Below are 18,118 nucleotides of genomic sequence, written 5' to 3'. Positions count from 1 at the left end.
CACCCACCCACCCCACACACGCACACACCCCACACACACCCACCCACCCCACACGCACACACCCCACACACACACACACACGCACACACCCACACCACACACACACCCCACACACACACCCCCACACACACACACCCACCCACCCCACACACACACCCACACACGCACACACCCACACACCCACACACCCACACACCCACACACCACCCATGAAGAGTACGAGACATGGTCCCTCGTGGAGCTGTACGGCGTTGGCCTCGCTGAGTTCCAGGACTGGTCGCGGGTGCCATGGGAACAGGTGGCACTCTGGGTCATTCAACACCTCCACACGGCCCTGCCGCGTGATCACATGACCGTCTGGGTCCAGAAGGACCAGCGTGGGGATGCCTGCAGCACACACACACACACACACACACACACACACACACACAATATCACGGGTAACTGAACTCTTCTGGTTCATAAAAATCATAAAAAGCTCTTTAAAGTTATTTTTTTTTCTTTCACACAAGAAAAATGTTTTTTTTACTTTGCGTGTGACTAACACACTTCCTGTGGTGTTGAGAGGGAGGATGTGAGGGGAGACCAGAACCACGTAGTGCACAAGATCTGTGGACGCGATTCACAATCACAGACCCACAGGGTCTCGGGGATTTCCTGCTCTGAAGTGTCCAGATCTGCGGACGTGCCAGATCAACGTTACGTGGAGCCTTGATGTGTCCACACTGCCAGGAAACCACGCAGCCATTAGGGAGACTGGGTAACATAGCAACGGATTATGGGCGGAGCTACGGATTTGCTAATATCTGAACAATGCAGCCCAGGAAGTGCCTGTGTGCACCTGTGTGAATGTGTGTGTGTGTGTGTGTGTGTGTGTGTGTGTGTGTGTGCGTGCGCACGTGTGAGAGTGCACGTACAATTGGTGATGAGTGCAGCTTTCAGGTGTACTGAAATCATGTCTAGACTTGGCACAAGACACACACAGTGTGTGAGCACACACATACGTAGTGACTGAACACACCTGCACACTCCAGTGTAGACCTGCCTGCCTACAGTCTGCAGAACACTCAGTCCAGTCTGCAGACCACAGGCAGCAGTGCACTAGCACCCAGCAGGAATTCCACTCATACCAACCAAGCCAGGGAGAGAGAGAGAGAGAGAGAGAGAGAGAGAGAGAGAGGAGGGGGGAGAGAGAGAGGGAGAGAGAGAGAGAGAGAGAGAGAGAGGGAGAGAGAGAGAGAGAAAAAGAGAGAGAGACAGAGAGAGAGGAGAAAAGCCAACCGAAGCAATAGGAGAAGGAGGTTGATGGACAGTGTGGTGTAGACCAGAACCACTGGTTCCAAGCCACACTGATCTGATTATCAAATTAGTAATGCTTCCCTGAACTGAACAGCTCTTCCCTGAACTGAACAGCTCTTCTCTGTACTGAACAGCTCTTCTCTGAACTGAACAGCTCTTCTCTGTACTGACCAGCTCTTCTCTGTACTGACCAGCTCTTCTCTGTCAGCAGCGTGAACCTCTCACATAGTAGAAGTCACACATTCCAGCCTGCAGAGGAACCGTATGGGCAGAAATATGGAAGAAGCCCCACACAGTACATCAACCAGCACACCCTCACTCCTCCAGGTCAGCTCTCCTCTCTCCCCCCCCCCCCTCCCCCTCCTCTCTCCTCCCCCCTCTCTCCCCCCCCCCCTCCCTCTTCTCTCCTCCCCTCCTCTCTCCTCCCCCCCCTCCCCTCCCCTCTTCTCTCCTCCCCTCCTCTCTCCTCCCCCCCCTCCCCTCTTCTCTCCTCCCCCCCTCTCTCTCCCCCCTCCCCCCCTCCCCTCTTCTCTCCTCCCCTCTTCTCTCCTCCCCTCCCCCCTCCTCTCTCCCCCCCCCTCCCCTCTTCTCTCCTCCCCTCCTCTCTCCCCCCCTCCCCCCTCCCCTCTTCTCTCCTCCCCCCTCCCCTCTTCTCTCCTCCCCCCTCTCTCTCCCCCCCTCCCCTCTTCTCTCCTCCCCCCTCTCTCCTCCCCTCTTCTCTCCTCCCCCCTCCCCCCTTCTCTCCTCCCCCCCTCCTCTCTCTCCCCCTCCCCTCTCCCCCCCCTCCCCCCCCCCTCACCTTGGATGCCGTAGAGCCGGTTCAGACGGGATCTACGGGCCTCGTCTGCGTACGGCACGGCCAGCCAGGGCATCTCACTGAAGTAGCGTGTGAAGGAATCTTCAGACCTGCCAAACACCACAGTCAGAGGCAAAGTGAGCAGTGTGTGTGAGTCTGTGTGTGTATGTGTGTGAGTCTGTGTGAGTGTGGGGGGGGGGGGGGGGGGCAGGCTGTGTAAGTGTGTACATGAGGGGTCTTATCCTACCTGTCAGCACTAACGAACACAATCTCAAACTTGTGTCCAGACTCTTTCACCTTTTGATAAGACTCCACCAGCACTCGGGTTAGACTGCGACAGGGAGGGCACTGGTCTCTCACACACACACACACACACACACACACACACACACACACACACACACACACACACACACACACACACACACACACACACACACACACACACACACACACACACACACACACACACACACACACACACACACAGGTCAGCTAAAAACCATCAAGCTCATGAGGTCAGCGAAAACATTGATGGGTCTTTTCTATGCAAACACTTGATTTTATCATCAAGGTCGTGTGAGTGTTCAGATTCCCTCCTCACACATGCTGGCTCCGCCCCTCACACTGTATAACACAAACTACACAAGCACACACCACTCTCCACTCTGGTGTACAGTATCCTTAATGGCATTTAATACCACTGTGTTCTTTACTCCTGAGACCAGTTACCCCTCAAGAGTGATTCAGAAGACAGATGGACACTGCTAGCAAGATATATTTTAAACACTGAACAGCGAATGAAATCTGTAACCTTTTAATATAGTGTAAAATTTCAAAGTTAGCAGTTGCTAACCTGATTGACCTGAATGCCTATTAGCTAGTTAGTCTCGGCTATTTTGCAGTAGCCATAATTTACAGATAGACTACAGACGTTTTTAACTTCCATGCAGCTTTGATATGAAGATTCATCACATGTAGAGAGAGGAGCAGGGCCCGGTCTGCCACTACCTGCCGTTCTGATGCAACATTAGATCATGATCATGGCGAAAATAACTAATACTGTTTACTAAACACACACACACACCCATGGTGAATATAACTAATACTGCATACAAGTCACAGTCAGTATATGAGCTGTCAGCATCAGCACACACACACACACACACACACACACACACACACACACACACACACACACACACACACACACACACACACACACACACACACACACACACACACACACACACACACACGCTTCCTGCATCTGGAGAAACTAAATTATCTCAGTCCAACTGGAAATTCCAAACAAACTGTTTTTCACCCAATAGTGGTCATCAGTCACAAGTGTGTGTTTACGTGTACAACACGTGTAATGTGACCGTGACAGCCTGCAGCTGTGAGGACCAGCACTGTGGCCAAGCTGCCATGATGCTGAAACAACGACACAGTTAGCACAACAACGAACGGCTCGTACAAGTGGGGACAGTAAAACACAGCACATCTTTAGGCGAGTGAGATGGTGAGACGTTGTCATGTCTTTTGGTCACACCCTCCAGTGAGCAGAATCAACCTCTGACTGACCGACTGTTGGTTGATGGCGCCAGTGACACAATAAAAATTAAATTTCTGAAGGTTCTATCCCATGAATGCGTAAACCAAACACATTTTTTATTTTTTAATTCTATTCAGTTGATATTATTTCTATATTATTATATTATATATAATTTCTATAGAGCTTTTAGCCTTTTCTCAAAGCAGCTTGACAGGATTCCAGGTGTGAACCCATAATAGACACAAAGGTACTCAATCTATAAATCTACTCATCACCTAATAATGAGGCTACATTAACAAAATGCCACATAACTGAACACAATTTTCGGTGACATAGCCGTATAACCATGTACACACACCCGTGCACACGCTACATGACGTACACACACTCGTGCACACACTACATGACGTACACACTCATCATGCTACGCTACTACATTTATCTCTTTTGTTTGACAAAGCATGCTGGGACATATGCAAATGAGGCTGCATGCCATATGCAAATGAGGCTGCATGCCATATGCAAATGAGGCTGCATGCCATGTATTTATGCACCAGCAAGACACAAAATGAGATGATGTGGTAACAGAGAGGCGGAACCTCAAAGTGTTTCGTGTTTTCCGCGACCTCTCCATGACCTCATTCTGCAGTACTGACCAGTTGCACTAATGAACGACAGACTCTGCCTGTAACAGGACTAAACCATTAGGGTTTACCCATTAGTCTTCAACAGTATTAAAATCACCACCAGGCTGGAATCACATTACCTCAAGATTAAGAACAGACTGCAATGTGCAAGGATGTGAAGTCCTGCAGGAGAATTTTAGTGACATAATATTTCCTCAACTTTTATTTGGTCAGAGCTGCATTACTGTGGAGATAAATCACTGTGTTAGCAGCATCCGTCAGAGTTGGCAGTGTGGAGTGAGACTGATCCAGCGTTCACACACACCTCCTCTGGACAGAACGTCTAGTAGTGTGACCTACAGTTACCATGGAAGATCTGGCACTGTCAGAATACACACTCACACACACACTCACCCAGTGTGCGGAGAAGTACACCCCCACGTACGACCCCTCCAGGGCGGAGCTCTCTGTGGTCTGTCTGTTGTTTCTGAGCAGGGCTCCTTCCACAACCTCTGCAAAGGGCTTTGGGCCCCACGGGAACTCCATACCTGCCAAACACACACACACACACACACACACACACACACACACACACACACACACACACACACACACACACACACACACACTAGGTTGCATGTTACAAAGGAAAACTAACCACCTCGGTTCATTAACTAGCATTTTCCATAAAATTGTAGTATTAATATAATCATATTGAGTGTAATTACATAATTAAACAGAACACTTAATCTGTTGGCTGGAATCCCAATATTAAACAACAATTTTTTTAATTCTCCTTTTGTACAAATAATACATGATCCCCTACAGATCAGACAACCAACCCTGCACCCTGTCTATCCTATTAGTACAGTGGTGTACCAACCAAATATCCGCATAGCAGTGGGTCTGTGGGCAGGAAATAAACACTGATGAACATTGTAGGTAAGACACGCACACACACACACGCGCGCACGCACGCACACACACACACCCCGCACACCATTGCCTGTACACTGAAGTGTGTTTAATAAGTTACTGGGGGAATTCTCAGCTGTGTGTCGGTGTGCTCATGGGAAAACCTCTCAGCACTTATATTGTGGGTGGTGTTATATATTGTGGGGTGGTGTTATATATTGTGGGGTGGTGTTATATATTGTGGGGTGGTGTTATACAGTTGTGATCAAATTTATTCAACCCCCAATGCTGCGAAGGGTTTTATGGAATTCAGTGCACATTTGTAATTGTGTTCATAATGAAATCTTACAAGGACTTGTTAAAGAACTAAATGCAACTAAGATAGCATCAATTTTTTTTGTCATAAAGTATTAAATGGCCTTTTTGTGATTTCTTCATTGACACAATTATTCAACCCCTTTACGACTACCACTCCTAAGAACAGAGGTTCATTCCAGTGTTTTCCATCAGGTATTGAAAACATCTGTGGATGTCAACGAGCAGCAATCAAGCATGATAAGCACCAATTAGGCAGATTTAAAAGGACTGTGATACTCAGCTCCTTCTAGACATCTACTGGTGTGTTTCCAAGCATGGTGAAGGCAAGAGAATGGTCCCAGAAGACAAGAGAAGAGGTTATTGCTCTTCACAAGAATGGCAATGGATATAAAAAGATTGCGAAGTTGTTAAATATTCCAAGAGACACTATCGGAAGTATCATTCGCAAGTTCAAGTTAAAGGGCACAGTGGAAACGTTACCTGGTCGTGGCAGAAAGAAGATCCTGACCGCGACTGCTGTGCGCTACCTGAAGCGTAATGTGGAGAAAAATCCCCGCGTGACTGCTAAGGAACTGAAAAAAGACCTGTCAGATGTGGGCACTGAAGTTTCAGCTCAGACAATAAGGCGCGCACTGCATAACGAAGACCTCCATGCCAGAACGCCCAGATGCACCCCCTTGCTGACTCCAAAGAACAAGAAAAGTCGACTGCAGTATGCCAAAAGTCATGTGGACAAGCCACAAAGGTTTTGGGACAGTGTACTGTGGTCAGATGAAACTAAATTAGAACTGTTTGGGACAATGGACCAGCGCTATGTTTGGAGAAGGAAGAACCAGGCTTATGAACAAAAGAACACCTTGCCTACTGTGAAGCATGGCGGGGGGTCAATTATGCTTTGGGGCTGTTTTGCTTCTAATGGTACAGGAAAGCTTCAACGTGTGCAGGGTACCATGAATTCCCTTCAGTACCAGGAGATCTTGGAGGAAAATGTGATGGAGTCAGTCACAAACCTGCGGCTTGGGAGACGTTGGACCTTCCAACAGGACAATGATCCGAAGCACACATCCAAGTCCACTAGAGCATGGTTGAACATGAAAGGCTGGAACATTCTAGAGTGGCCATCGCAATCACCAGACTTAAATCCAATTGAGAACCTCTGGTGGGACCTAAAGAAGGCAGTTGCAGTGCGCAAGCCTAAGAATGTGACTGAACTGGAGGCTTTTGCCCATGAAGAATGGGCTAAGATACCCATAGGTCGCTGCAAGACACTTGTGTCAAGCTATGCTTCACGCTTGAAAGCTGTCATAACTGGAAAAGGATGTTGTACTAAATACTAAAAAATAATGTCACTAGGGGGTTGAATAAAACTGATAATGATGTGAGCACAGTAAAGACATTTGTGGTTATTCCATCATAAATATTATGTTATGTTTGTCTAATTTATAAGTGCCTCTTTGATATAATTGTAAATAAGATGACTGAAATGATCAAAATCAATGTCAAACTGGCCAAAACACTTTATTTCAGTGGGGGTTGAATAAATTTGATCACAACTGTATATTGTGGGGTGGAGCGTGTTGTGGGGTGGTGTTATATATTGTGGGGTGGTGTTATATATTGTGGGGTGGTGTTATATATTGTGGGTGGTGTTATATATTGTGGGGTGGTGTTATATATTGTGGGGTGGTGTTATATATTGTGGGGTGGTGTTATATATTGTGGGTGGTGTTATATATTGTGGGTGGTGTTATATATTGTGGGTGGTGTTCTTACCTTTAGGGTCGTCTCTCACCACCAGCAGGCCGTTCCTACACACCACCTTCCCTGTCGCAGCGTCCACAAACACCAGTGAAGGAATCGTGGTCACCTTGTATTTGTTCCATAGTTTCATCTGGCATAGAAGAGAGAGAGAGAGAGAGAGAGATGAGAGAGAGAGAGAGAGAGAGAGAGAGAGAGATGAGACTAAGATTTGGGGGGTCTACAACATGCCCTGAAGAAGAGCAGGTTATGATGTTGAACAGCCGTGATGTGTGAGCTGCTCCCTCCTGTCCACCCAGGTCCACTAGCTCACGTCCACCCAGGTCCACTAGCTCATGTCCACCAGCTCATGTCCACCCAGGTCCACTAGCTCATGTCCACCCAGGTCCACTAGCTCATGTCCACCCAGGTCCACTAGCTCACGTCCACCCAGGTCCACTAGCTCCTGTCCACCCCAGCGTCCCAGCGAGGAGACGCAGCTCTTCACACAGGGGCCCAGCTGTGGTGCGGGGGATTTTGTGTCAGTGTATCATATAACCTACCAATGACACAACTGTGGTAATTCTATATATAACCTGCCCTGCACTAGTTTGTGGATGGAACCCCCCCCCCCCCCCCCACCCCCCAGGGATGGAGACGTTTCACTGTCCTGCCCCCACTGTACTGTCCTCCTAAATGATTTCATTTATTCATTGCCAGAGTAACGATACTCTGCTTCTTCCCTGGGCTTTCTGCCGTGGGCCCAGTATTCCCAGTAGGCCACGTGCTGCACGCAGCTCTCAGACTCTGCAGGCCAGCAATAGTTGTGGCATGACGGAGCTAATGGTTCAGTAATGCTGAGAGAGATCTCACACAACTCTACACCACACACACACACACACACACACACACACACACACACACACACACACACACACACAAAATGAACAGAACAGGAGAGACGGTGAAATAAGAGAAAGACAGAGTGAAGGCAAGAAGAAAAGTCTCAGTGCTCAGATTGTGGTCTCCCTCTGTGACACACACTCTCTCTCTCTCCCTCTGTCTGCCTGCCTCTCTCTCCCTCCCCCTCTCTCGGTCTCCCCCCCACATTAATTTACTGCGTTCCTGACTTGTGTCCGCTGCGCTGCCTCTGGCCGGCGTTCAGAAGCACTTCAGTGTGTTAAGTGTCTGGGCTTGTTCAGTATCGTAACCCCTGTGCAGGATTGGAGCGCCTGCAGTAGATGATCACACCCAATACCTCAGCCACATCCATCAGGGTCGGATTCAGCACAAACCCATTCAGAACCATGTACATGTCGACAAGCTGTATTGTGTTTGTTCATTTTTTTGGTTTGCTTGGTCTTTGTGTTCAGGTGAGAGGTCACGTGAGAGGTTAGGTCACATGTAGGGGGTGACCACAGCTTTGAAGAGAACACAACAAACCCACATTTTCCACCTTTCAGGGGCCATTTTTAAATCACTTTGGTGAAGGTTTCAGCAGTCTGGTGTTGGAAAGTCCAAAAGAACAGGCTAAAGACTTACAGTACAGACTGCAGGTCAAAGTGTTGAGACCATAAGAACAAAAAACATCTGATTTCTCTGCTAAAATCACTAGGGTGTTATTCATCCACCCATCAAAAAACATCTATTACCAAACCACGCATGCACATACTCACTTAGTGTTACGTCTCCACTGAATCACACATGGTTGTGGTTGCAGAAATGAAGACTTAAGCACAGGAGAGAAGGTACCAGCTCCAAACCTCCCACCCACAGGACCCCAGGGAAAGCACAACAGGACTATTGTTTAGAGGAATTCCAGCTCATGGCCAACCTGAATGTGTAAAACCCATGGCTAAGGTGGCCATGCTCGAGACACCCAGGGCAGGATGTGGGGAGGAGCCAGGTGAAGGGGGAGGGGTCTAGTGAGGGTGTGAGGACCACAGGGCTCCCTGCTGTTCCTGGAGCTCAGACGCCCTGGAGACTGTAGTCTGGAATCTCAATCTCAATCTCTCTTTGTCTATCCATCATCTCTGCTGCTCCCTCTCTCTCTCCAAGACAGAACATCAGCTAACTCCACCTCCTAGCATTACACTCAACAGCTTACGCAAACACTTCTCCCTTTAAACACGCCCCACACCCCCTGCCCCACCCCCTGCCCCAGCACCACGCAGTTCATCCAGCAGACCTCCCTCCCTTCATCTCCCTCTCTCTCCTCCCTCTCTCTCTCTCCAACCACCCTCCCCCCGTTCTGAGTCTTCCTCTCACTTTCGCTCCCTGTCTGTCTGTCTGTCTATCTCTCTCTCTCTCTCTCCTCTTCTTTCTTGCTCATCACACAATAAAGCCATTAGCTGATAGTGGCAGACACTGGCAGGGACGTTGTGCAGTGCGAGACCAGAGCTTTGCGGTGCTCTAACTCCTCTTCATCTCAGACTGCTGGAACCACAGCACACACGACACCAGCGTCTGGGACGGCGGCTGGCTGCACACACACTGATGCACACACACTGATGCACACGCTTTAATCCTCTTGTGAACAGCCTGCTCTGCAATCAAGGAAGCCACTTCATTTGAGACAGTGAAGCGGGTCCAGTGTCATGGCCCTAAACCATCACAGACGCGAGACAGTCGTGAGATCATGAGTGTATGACGCGAGACAGATGTGAGATCATGGGTGTATGACGCGAGACAGATATTGTAGGCAATGTTAAACTTGATTATCATCTCTGTCTCATCTGAACTGTGTGCAGAGGGGAGCAGTGTTCATTTTGATAGCAAATTTTGACCAGTTACAGAATATTATTGTTTGTATGTGTAATATATACAAAACAAATTTCCAAACAACTTTATTGACCTGAACTTGTAGTTATTGAGCATAACAATAACAAAACATTGATGACCAGTAGACCCGCTCTACCTGAAAACATATGGAGTTTGTTATGAACAATATAGAATTACATTCTATATAAAACTGGGTGCCATAAAAACAACAATGCCGTAGCCCGCAGATGTCGTTTCATTTGTCGTATTTTTCCCGACATCATCGTCCCACATGGTTTACATGTTACAAACATGATTGTCTTTCTCAATGTCAAAGGAGGAATGTGTCCATATATCGCCACTCATCTTTCTCCCTGCTGACATTGTCGAGTTAACTTCGAGTTTAATTTCATGAGTGACCACAGTTCACAGGCTGGTTTGGTCTTCCCGGGTTCTGTGCGATGTGAAGACGTTAGTTCTGATTGGACGGTTACCCGGTTTGTCCCGCCTCTCCGTGTACACTAAAGTAGTTACGGTTAGATCTCTTCTTAACTTATCCCTACCTTTCACTAAACTAAATCAGGTCTGATTGAATGTCGTCGCTGGCCAACTTTTTCATCTCGTTTTTATTCGTTGACAAAATTGTCCATTAATTTTGTCATCGTTTTTATCCCTTCGTATAGTTTTTATTTAGGTATCCTCTCGTTTTCGTCATGAAAAAAGGTTCGTTGACGAAAGCTATGACAAAATTTATTCATCAACGAAATTAACACTGGTCTGTTGTTGGACCACAGGGACCACAGAGACTTTTTCCCGTCGAACAGCTAGTCGCACCGGTGCGAGCTCAGATTATTTTTAGTCGCACCATTGAGAAATTAGGTCGCACTCTAGAACCTGTTATTGGCTCGTTTTATGCACCAGGCCTGCAAGCAGTTGGAGCGGAAGATGGGTGGAGGGTGGGCGGAGCCTGGGAAGGGTGGTGCTGGAGCACTTCCAGAACACAAGACAGAAAACCAACCATACGCCTAGGCCACGCCCACCTATACCACACCTGCCTAGGCCACGCCCTCCCCCACAGCAGACCACACCTCCTGTGTCCCTCTCACAGAACCTCCAGCTCCTCTGGGCATCAGTCAGATGATTTCAGGTGTAAGATTTCTCCAGACGTTCAACATGTGCCTGCTGTCTGGGACTGCCCCGCCCTCCCCACCACAGCCCCGCCCTCCCCGCCATAGCCCCGCCCTCCTCTATGAGGAGGGAGAGTGGTGTCTGTCTGTACACGCCTGCGGCCCCTCACACGTGATACAGCAATAACACGCCACATTTATTACCTGAACTGTTCACTGGCCAGACTGCCTGCACAATGATCCGAAGGCTAAATTGCTTTTGGATAGAGGGGGTTGGTTGCCATAGAAACTGCCCCCCGCCACACACCTTCTCTCACACACACACACACACACACACACACACACACACACACACACACACACACACACACACAGACACACACACACACACACACACACACACACAGGCCATGTCACAAAGGCCCGAGCACAATGTGGGATCTTGAGGGATCTCAGTTAATAATTCAGCGATAAATTAAAGCTTTGGTGAAGAAAACAGATGCCTGAACGTCAAAGGGCTTAACAGAGGAGTGGAAAAAGAGGAAAAAAGAAAAGAACACACAAAGAAAAGGAGAGGAGGAATGACAGGGGGAGAGGGAGAGAGAGAGAGAGAGAGGGGGGGGGCAGAGATAGAGAGAGAGGGGAAGAGTCACAGAGGGTGTTGTTCCATCGTTAGTCACACAAAAGCAGCTTCCTGAAAGGCACTTTAATCCTGACCTCCGAGTGTGAGGGTGTGTGTGTGTGTGTGTAGGTGTGTGTGTGAGTGAGTGTGTGTGTAAGGGACAGACAGCTGGTAGCACAGGGAACTATTGTGTCCGCCAAATCCAGCCCCGCCCCAGACCTCAGAGGTGCAGGGTCAAAGGTCGCTGAAGCAGGAGGTGCATTCCTTCCCCCTTGCCCTGAATTCACCCCCCCCCCCCCACACACGTCTTCTAGGGGCTCACACTGCATTGAGCACAGACAACATATGCACTTGACAGTCAGTCACATGACACAGTGGCAGTAGGCAAGTGACTCCTCCCACCAGTTCTCCACCAGCACCACCAACAGCACCTTCTCCACCCAGAAGAGTGAGGTGGTGTTCTCCATCCTCCATAAAACACATGGGGGTGTCTGTCAATCCTGAGCTGGGTTGGCAAGAACAAGCTGAACAGGTGTCACAGACCCCACCCCCACCCCCCCAACAGTGTAGCAGCTGCTGTCCTGGGTCTGTCTACACGCTGGAGTCAGCCAGTGTCCCCCCAGCACACAGTGGCTCTCAGACAGGGGCTCCGCCCAGCCGTCGGGGGGAGGATGCACACACCCCCGCAGTAATGGAGCGGCTTCCTTCCGACCTCTGAGTGACCCCTGCACCACCCTGGATACGCCCTTCAGGGCTGGGGGAGCGTTTGGAGATCAGCAATACTACATCTAGTGGCTCATACTAGCAGACAGCCAATGAGTGATAATCAAACACCCCCTCAGCCAATGAGTGATAATCAAACACCCCATCAGCCAATGAGTGATAATCAAACACCCCCTCAGCCAATGAGTGATCACCCTACATATATAAATATCTGATAATGAACGTATGATGATCCTCACCTAACTTGCGTACAGACTAGAGGTGTGCCAAAAAATCGATTCACATATCAAAAATCGATTCTCATTTACTCAGATTCAGAATCGATTTAAAATGTCCCAAAATAGATTCTTATGTAATTACAAAATTACGTGAGACTTTACGCAGCAGGTTCTGGGACACACGCATGTGCGGAAAAGTTTCAAAACAAATGGAGGAAAGAGATATTCATCTTCATTTAAGACAAAAATATGGGTTCATTTTGGTTTTTACCGAAAGCCAGGGAAGACTGAACTTGATACAATGTAGCTCGTGTGCAAGGCTTGTGTAACGCGGTGAGCACGGGAACGTACACACCGCATGAAATAATATAGAGAAGGGTGGACACGAGTGAAATAATATAGAGAAGGATGGACCCGAGTGAAATAATATAGAGAAGGGTGGACCCGAGTGAAATAATATAGAGAAGGATGGACCCGAGTGAAATAATATAGAGAAGGGTGGACCCGAGTGAAATAATATAGAGAAGGATGGACCCGAGTGAAATAATATAGAGAAGGATGGACCCAAGTGAAATAATATAGAGAAGGGTGGACCCGAGTGAAATAATATAGAGAAGGATGGACCCGAGTGAAATAATATAGAGAAGGGTGGACCCAAGTGAAATAATATAGAGAAGGATGGACCCAAGTGAAATAATATAGAGAAGGATGGACCCAAGTGAAATAATATAGAGAAGGGTGGACCCGAGTGAAATAATATAGAGAAGGGTGGACCCAAGTGCCGGCTCGCAAAAGCAAGACGTTTGACACTTCTCAAATGTATTAGCGAGAAGGAATCACGCACAGCGACCCAGAACGAACAAACAAAACAACATGGAAGACTCAACGCGCAAGAGAATAGAAAGCAAAACCGTGAGGGCACGGAGTAAATAGAAACGAAAAAATAACGCGGAAAATACAACGCGTGGAAAATAAAACTCAACCGTAGAGAGACGGGAGAAAGAAGCAAAATAACAACAGTAACTAAAAAACAGCGCGGATAAATGCAACGCGAAACCAAAACCAAAACCAAAGACACCAGCAGAAGTAACTGACACAAAACGCCGCAGCAAAATAAAACCCTTCCCAAAAATAAAGGCAAAACGGATAGGAAGAAATACAGGATTGGGAAAACTTGAGATGGGTCAGGAAGCGACGCAGGAGATAGATACTTGAATAAGAGAAAGCGAGACACCATTCAGCAGTGAATCATGAATCACTGCTGATTACGCCGGTTTAGTCTGGGACTGACTCTGGTGCTCCTAGCAACGGCTGGGGGAACTGCATCCGAGCCCTGACAGCTTGCAAAATAAAGCTCAAGAATTTGGGTAACAACAAAAAGCATTTTATTTTACCAAAGCACTTTATTTTTGTCAATTAAATGTGAAAATCCACTTATTTGGTTTAGCGTTTGATAATTAATATCCCCCTTAGATAAAGGTACAGATCCAGGGGTTCATAGACGAAGGGTTTTATGGTAGACTGGGGCGCTGGTGCTGTCATCCTGTCACTGCTCGTGGTCACTCAAGTTTGTTGACAGTGCAGTGGACGGATGCCATTGTCTCAGAATGCCCCCAAGCCTATGTTACCTTCTGGTTCTGCCTTTTTAGCTAGGCTGTAATAGTTTAACTTAATGCCAGAGTTGCTGCCACACTCCAGAAATGTGTTTAATTTCATCTGTCCTGTATATGTCCCCGTACAGCGCTAATTTTCCCTGTTTTATTTTTTCCATATGGCTGCCCGCCTGCTTGAGGAATAATGAGATGAGGAGAGACAAGCGATCTGTCCTGGGCCGGCCACCTCCTGCCTAACCGAATGCCTACACCAAGATGGACATTATTACATATTTTTCCTTTTCTATATTTCCTTCTGTCTAAATTGTTGTTGTTGTCATGGTGACCGGTGTTGGCCAGAGGAGGATGGGTTCCCCCCCTGAGTCTTGGTTCCTCTCAAGGTTTCTTCCTCATGCAAAAAACTAGGCAGTTTTTCCTTGCCACTGTCGCCCTTGGCTTGCTCACTGGGGGCTAGGACTCGGCACTTGTAAAGCTGCTTTGTGACAACAACTGTTGTAAAAAGCGCTATATAAATAAAATTTGATTGATTTGATTGATTGAAAGACACTTAATTTTCTGTATTTGTCATTCAGTCTTGTAAAGCAGACTGTAGTAGATAATGCAGATTTTATAGACTGAAGGGTTAGGGTTATAAATCAAATCGTTTTTTAATCGAAAATCGCTTTGAATCGAAAATCGATTTTGAATCGAATCGTGGCCCCCAAAATCAGAATAGAATCGAATTGTGAGATAGTAAACGATTCCCACCCCTAGTACAGACCTCTGAAACAACAGGGCCAGGATGAAGAGGTTCTCTGTTACCTTAAATGAAGACTGTCCAAGACTGTCTACAGCTACAGCAAACAGGTCATGTTGGACAGACGCCTTTAAAAGTCCAGGCCACAGGCAACACAGTACTTACGCTCGCACACGCACACACACGCACACACACGCACACACACGCACGGCCCCCCGTCATCCCATTATGTGTAGGTGCATTAAGTCCGTGTCGCACAACAGCTCGATTAGGTATGAAAAGGATCGAGGGGGGGAGGGGGGAGGGGGGGGGGGGCTTTTATAGAGCATTTCATTAGGGCACATGACTCATGCCTATTAACCTCTTCCTCTTCTCCTCTTCCTCTCAGTAAAACAGTTGTGTGTTTGACACTAAAGTGACCACTGCTGCACAGCAAGACACAAAACGACATCTGGCTCAGACCTCCAGCGCGGTCTGTGTTTCACTCTCTGTGTCTCAGTCCTCTCTCTGTGTCTCAGTCCTCTCTCTGTGTCTCAGTCCTCTCTCTGTGTCTCAGTCCTCTCTCTGTGTCTCAGTCCTCTCTCTGTCCATTTGTGTTTCTCTCTCTTTGTGTGTCTGTCTCTCCCTCCGTCTGTGTGTCTCTCTCTCTGTGTAACACACACACACCCTCATGGTGTGAGGGGTACTTCAGTGATGTAGCAGTGGTTTTTTCCATGCCTGCCCCCAACACAAAGCCTCATAGACCAAATAGCAAATGTTTTTAAACTTTTCAGAAAAAAAACTACCTCTTTGTAATTATCAGATATTATCAGACCCTAACGTATCTAACCCAGACCTATCTAACCCTAACACTCACACAGGACTGAGCGAACTCCCCATCAGACAGGGCCTGTCTACCTAATATGCTGGTTTATCAGACAAGAAGGGATTACAGGGATTATAGGGATTATAGAGATTATCTACCTCGAGCTGCTTATTAAGAACACATGAAGGATTTCATGGAGGATCTGCTCTAGAGCCAGTTCACCCCCCCCCCCCCACACACCCCACCCCCTCCCTGCAGTTTCCTGGGTTTATTCTGCCGTGCCCCTGAGGGAGTGCTTCGAGTGAAGGCTAGTGCCACCAGAACCCCCCGCTGGGAGATTTATGAGCGTCAGTGGCTATGTTTAGAGTGAAGGGAATGGTGTGTGTGTGTGTGTGTGTGTGTGTGTGTGTGTGTGTGTGTGTGTGTGTGTGTGTGTGTGTTCATGCTGCAAGGACACTGGCGGATCACATTCAGGGTCATTTCCTGTTTCTGCAGATTAACAACTCATGCAAGCTGGGAACCTGGGGAAGGGGTCGAAGGTCATGGTTTTTAAGACAGAAGCAGTGATAATCTGGCCTCTTCCCTCACATGCCTGTTAATGCCACACACACACCTCAGACACACACACACACCCCTCAGACCCACACACACACCGCTCAGACCCACACACACACCCCTCAGACCCACACACACACACACACACACACACACACACACACACACACACACACACACCCCCCTCAGACCCACCCACACACACACACACACACCCCCCTCAGACCCACCCACACACACACACACACACACACACACACCCCCCTCAGACCCACCCACCCACCCACCCACACACACACACACACACACACACACACACACACACACCCCCCTCAGACCCACCCACACACACACACACACACACACACACCCCTCAGACCCACCCACACACACACACACACACCCCTCAGACCCACCCACACACACACACACACACACACACACACACACACACACACACACTCTCAGTAACAGTAATCTAAAAGACATCACAAGCTGCACACCGTGCTGGTGACCCAGCAGCATGTTTGACCTCAGGGGTCAGAGGTCATCACCCCTGTGGTGTCTGTGGAGCCCACCGTCTGGAGCAGTGAGTCAGTGGTGTGAGAGTGGGAGCCCTAAACTCCTGGAGGACATCTCCACCTCCCATGGTCCTGCTCCACCTCCCATGGTCCTGCTCCACCTCCCGCCCTGCCTCACTGGTCTCCTTCCCCACCACCTCCACCTCCACCACCACCTCCACCACCACAACAGCCTCCATCACATTTTAATGACAGGACGTAATAAACTGCCCCAAAATGCTTACATAGCTAAATAATGCAGGAGAGCTCGTGGAGAACAGTTAGCATTATGCTAAAGAGCAGCGGAGGTCCAGCAGAGCCTGGGGGAGGAGTTTAAATCATGCTCACGACTCGCCTGTAGATTTGAGCTCTAACAGGGTGGGGGAGGGGCTCTTTAAATATTGTAACAGAGGGGGGTGGAGCAAGAGGAGGGCGGGGCCAGGACTGCAGTGGAAGTGGGGGGGGGGGGGGGGGGGTGGGGGGTGGTCAGTGACGAAGACCACACACTGCTGCACCCTAAATGTGTGTGTGTGATTTGAACAGATGCACGCGTGTTCCCTCCCACTCAAATGGGCTGAACCACCCAACAGACAACAGTACAGCACACGAACCAGACAGCCAGGAGACTGACCAACGTGAACACGAGTGTGTGTGTGTGTGTGTTTAAGAATGAGAGCGAGTGAGCATGTGAGTGCATTGGTGTTTACAGTATATAGTTCAAAAGTAAACAGGAGAGGTATTCGAGTTGTCAGTGTGTGTATGTGAAAGTTATACAACACTGTCCGGCCCGACTTCTAAGAGGTTAAAGACTCAGTCATGTTGGGCCGCGTGGTGACGAGACCTCAATACAGATTCCAAGAATGTGACACTGGAATAAACACTGAAGCTGCCAATGCCAACAGATCAGAGACGGTCGAGTGTAGTCTTCTCCAGAACGGCAGAGAGGACAGAGACGTGAAGGTAAGACAGACAAGTGAAGGTAAGACAGACAAGTGAAGGTAAGACAGACACGTAAAGGTAAGACAGACACGTAAAGGTAAGACAGACACGTAAAGGTAAGACAGACACGTAAAGGTAAGACAGACACGTAAAGGTAAGACAGACACGTAAAGGTAAGACAGACACGTGAAGGTAAGACAGACACGTAAAG

General features: G+C 48.3%; 1 protein-coding gene across 1 annotated transcript in view; it reads right to left on the bottom strand.

Annotated features, from left to right (window-relative positions):
- The window catches only part of nxn (nucleoredoxin), a 35,485-nt gene that overhangs the window by 2,627 nt on the left and 14,740 nt on the right, over positions 1-18,118 (bottom strand). The window contains exons 2-6 of the mRNA XM_076977474.1: positions 7,286-7,403; positions 4,694-4,827; positions 2,343-2,443; positions 2,099-2,205; positions 208-387 (exon numbers count right to left, since the gene is read on the bottom strand). Coding sequence (XP_076833589.1) covers positions 208-387; positions 2,099-2,205; positions 2,343-2,443; positions 4,694-4,827; positions 7,286-7,403 — 640 coding nt within the window. The remainder of the gene's footprint in view (positions 1-207; positions 388-2,098; positions 2,206-2,342; positions 2,444-4,693; positions 4,828-7,285; positions 7,404-18,118) is intronic.

Source organism: Brachyhypopomus gauderio, chromosome 16, assembly GCF_052324685.1.
Source record: "Brachyhypopomus gauderio isolate BG-103 chromosome 16, BGAUD_0.2, whole genome shotgun sequence".
Classification (NCBI taxonomy): domain Eukaryota; kingdom Metazoa; phylum Chordata; class Actinopteri; order Gymnotiformes; family Hypopomidae; genus Brachyhypopomus; species Brachyhypopomus gauderio.
Note: the sequence above shows the minus strand (reverse complement) of the source record. Positions and strands in the feature narration are given on the sequence as shown.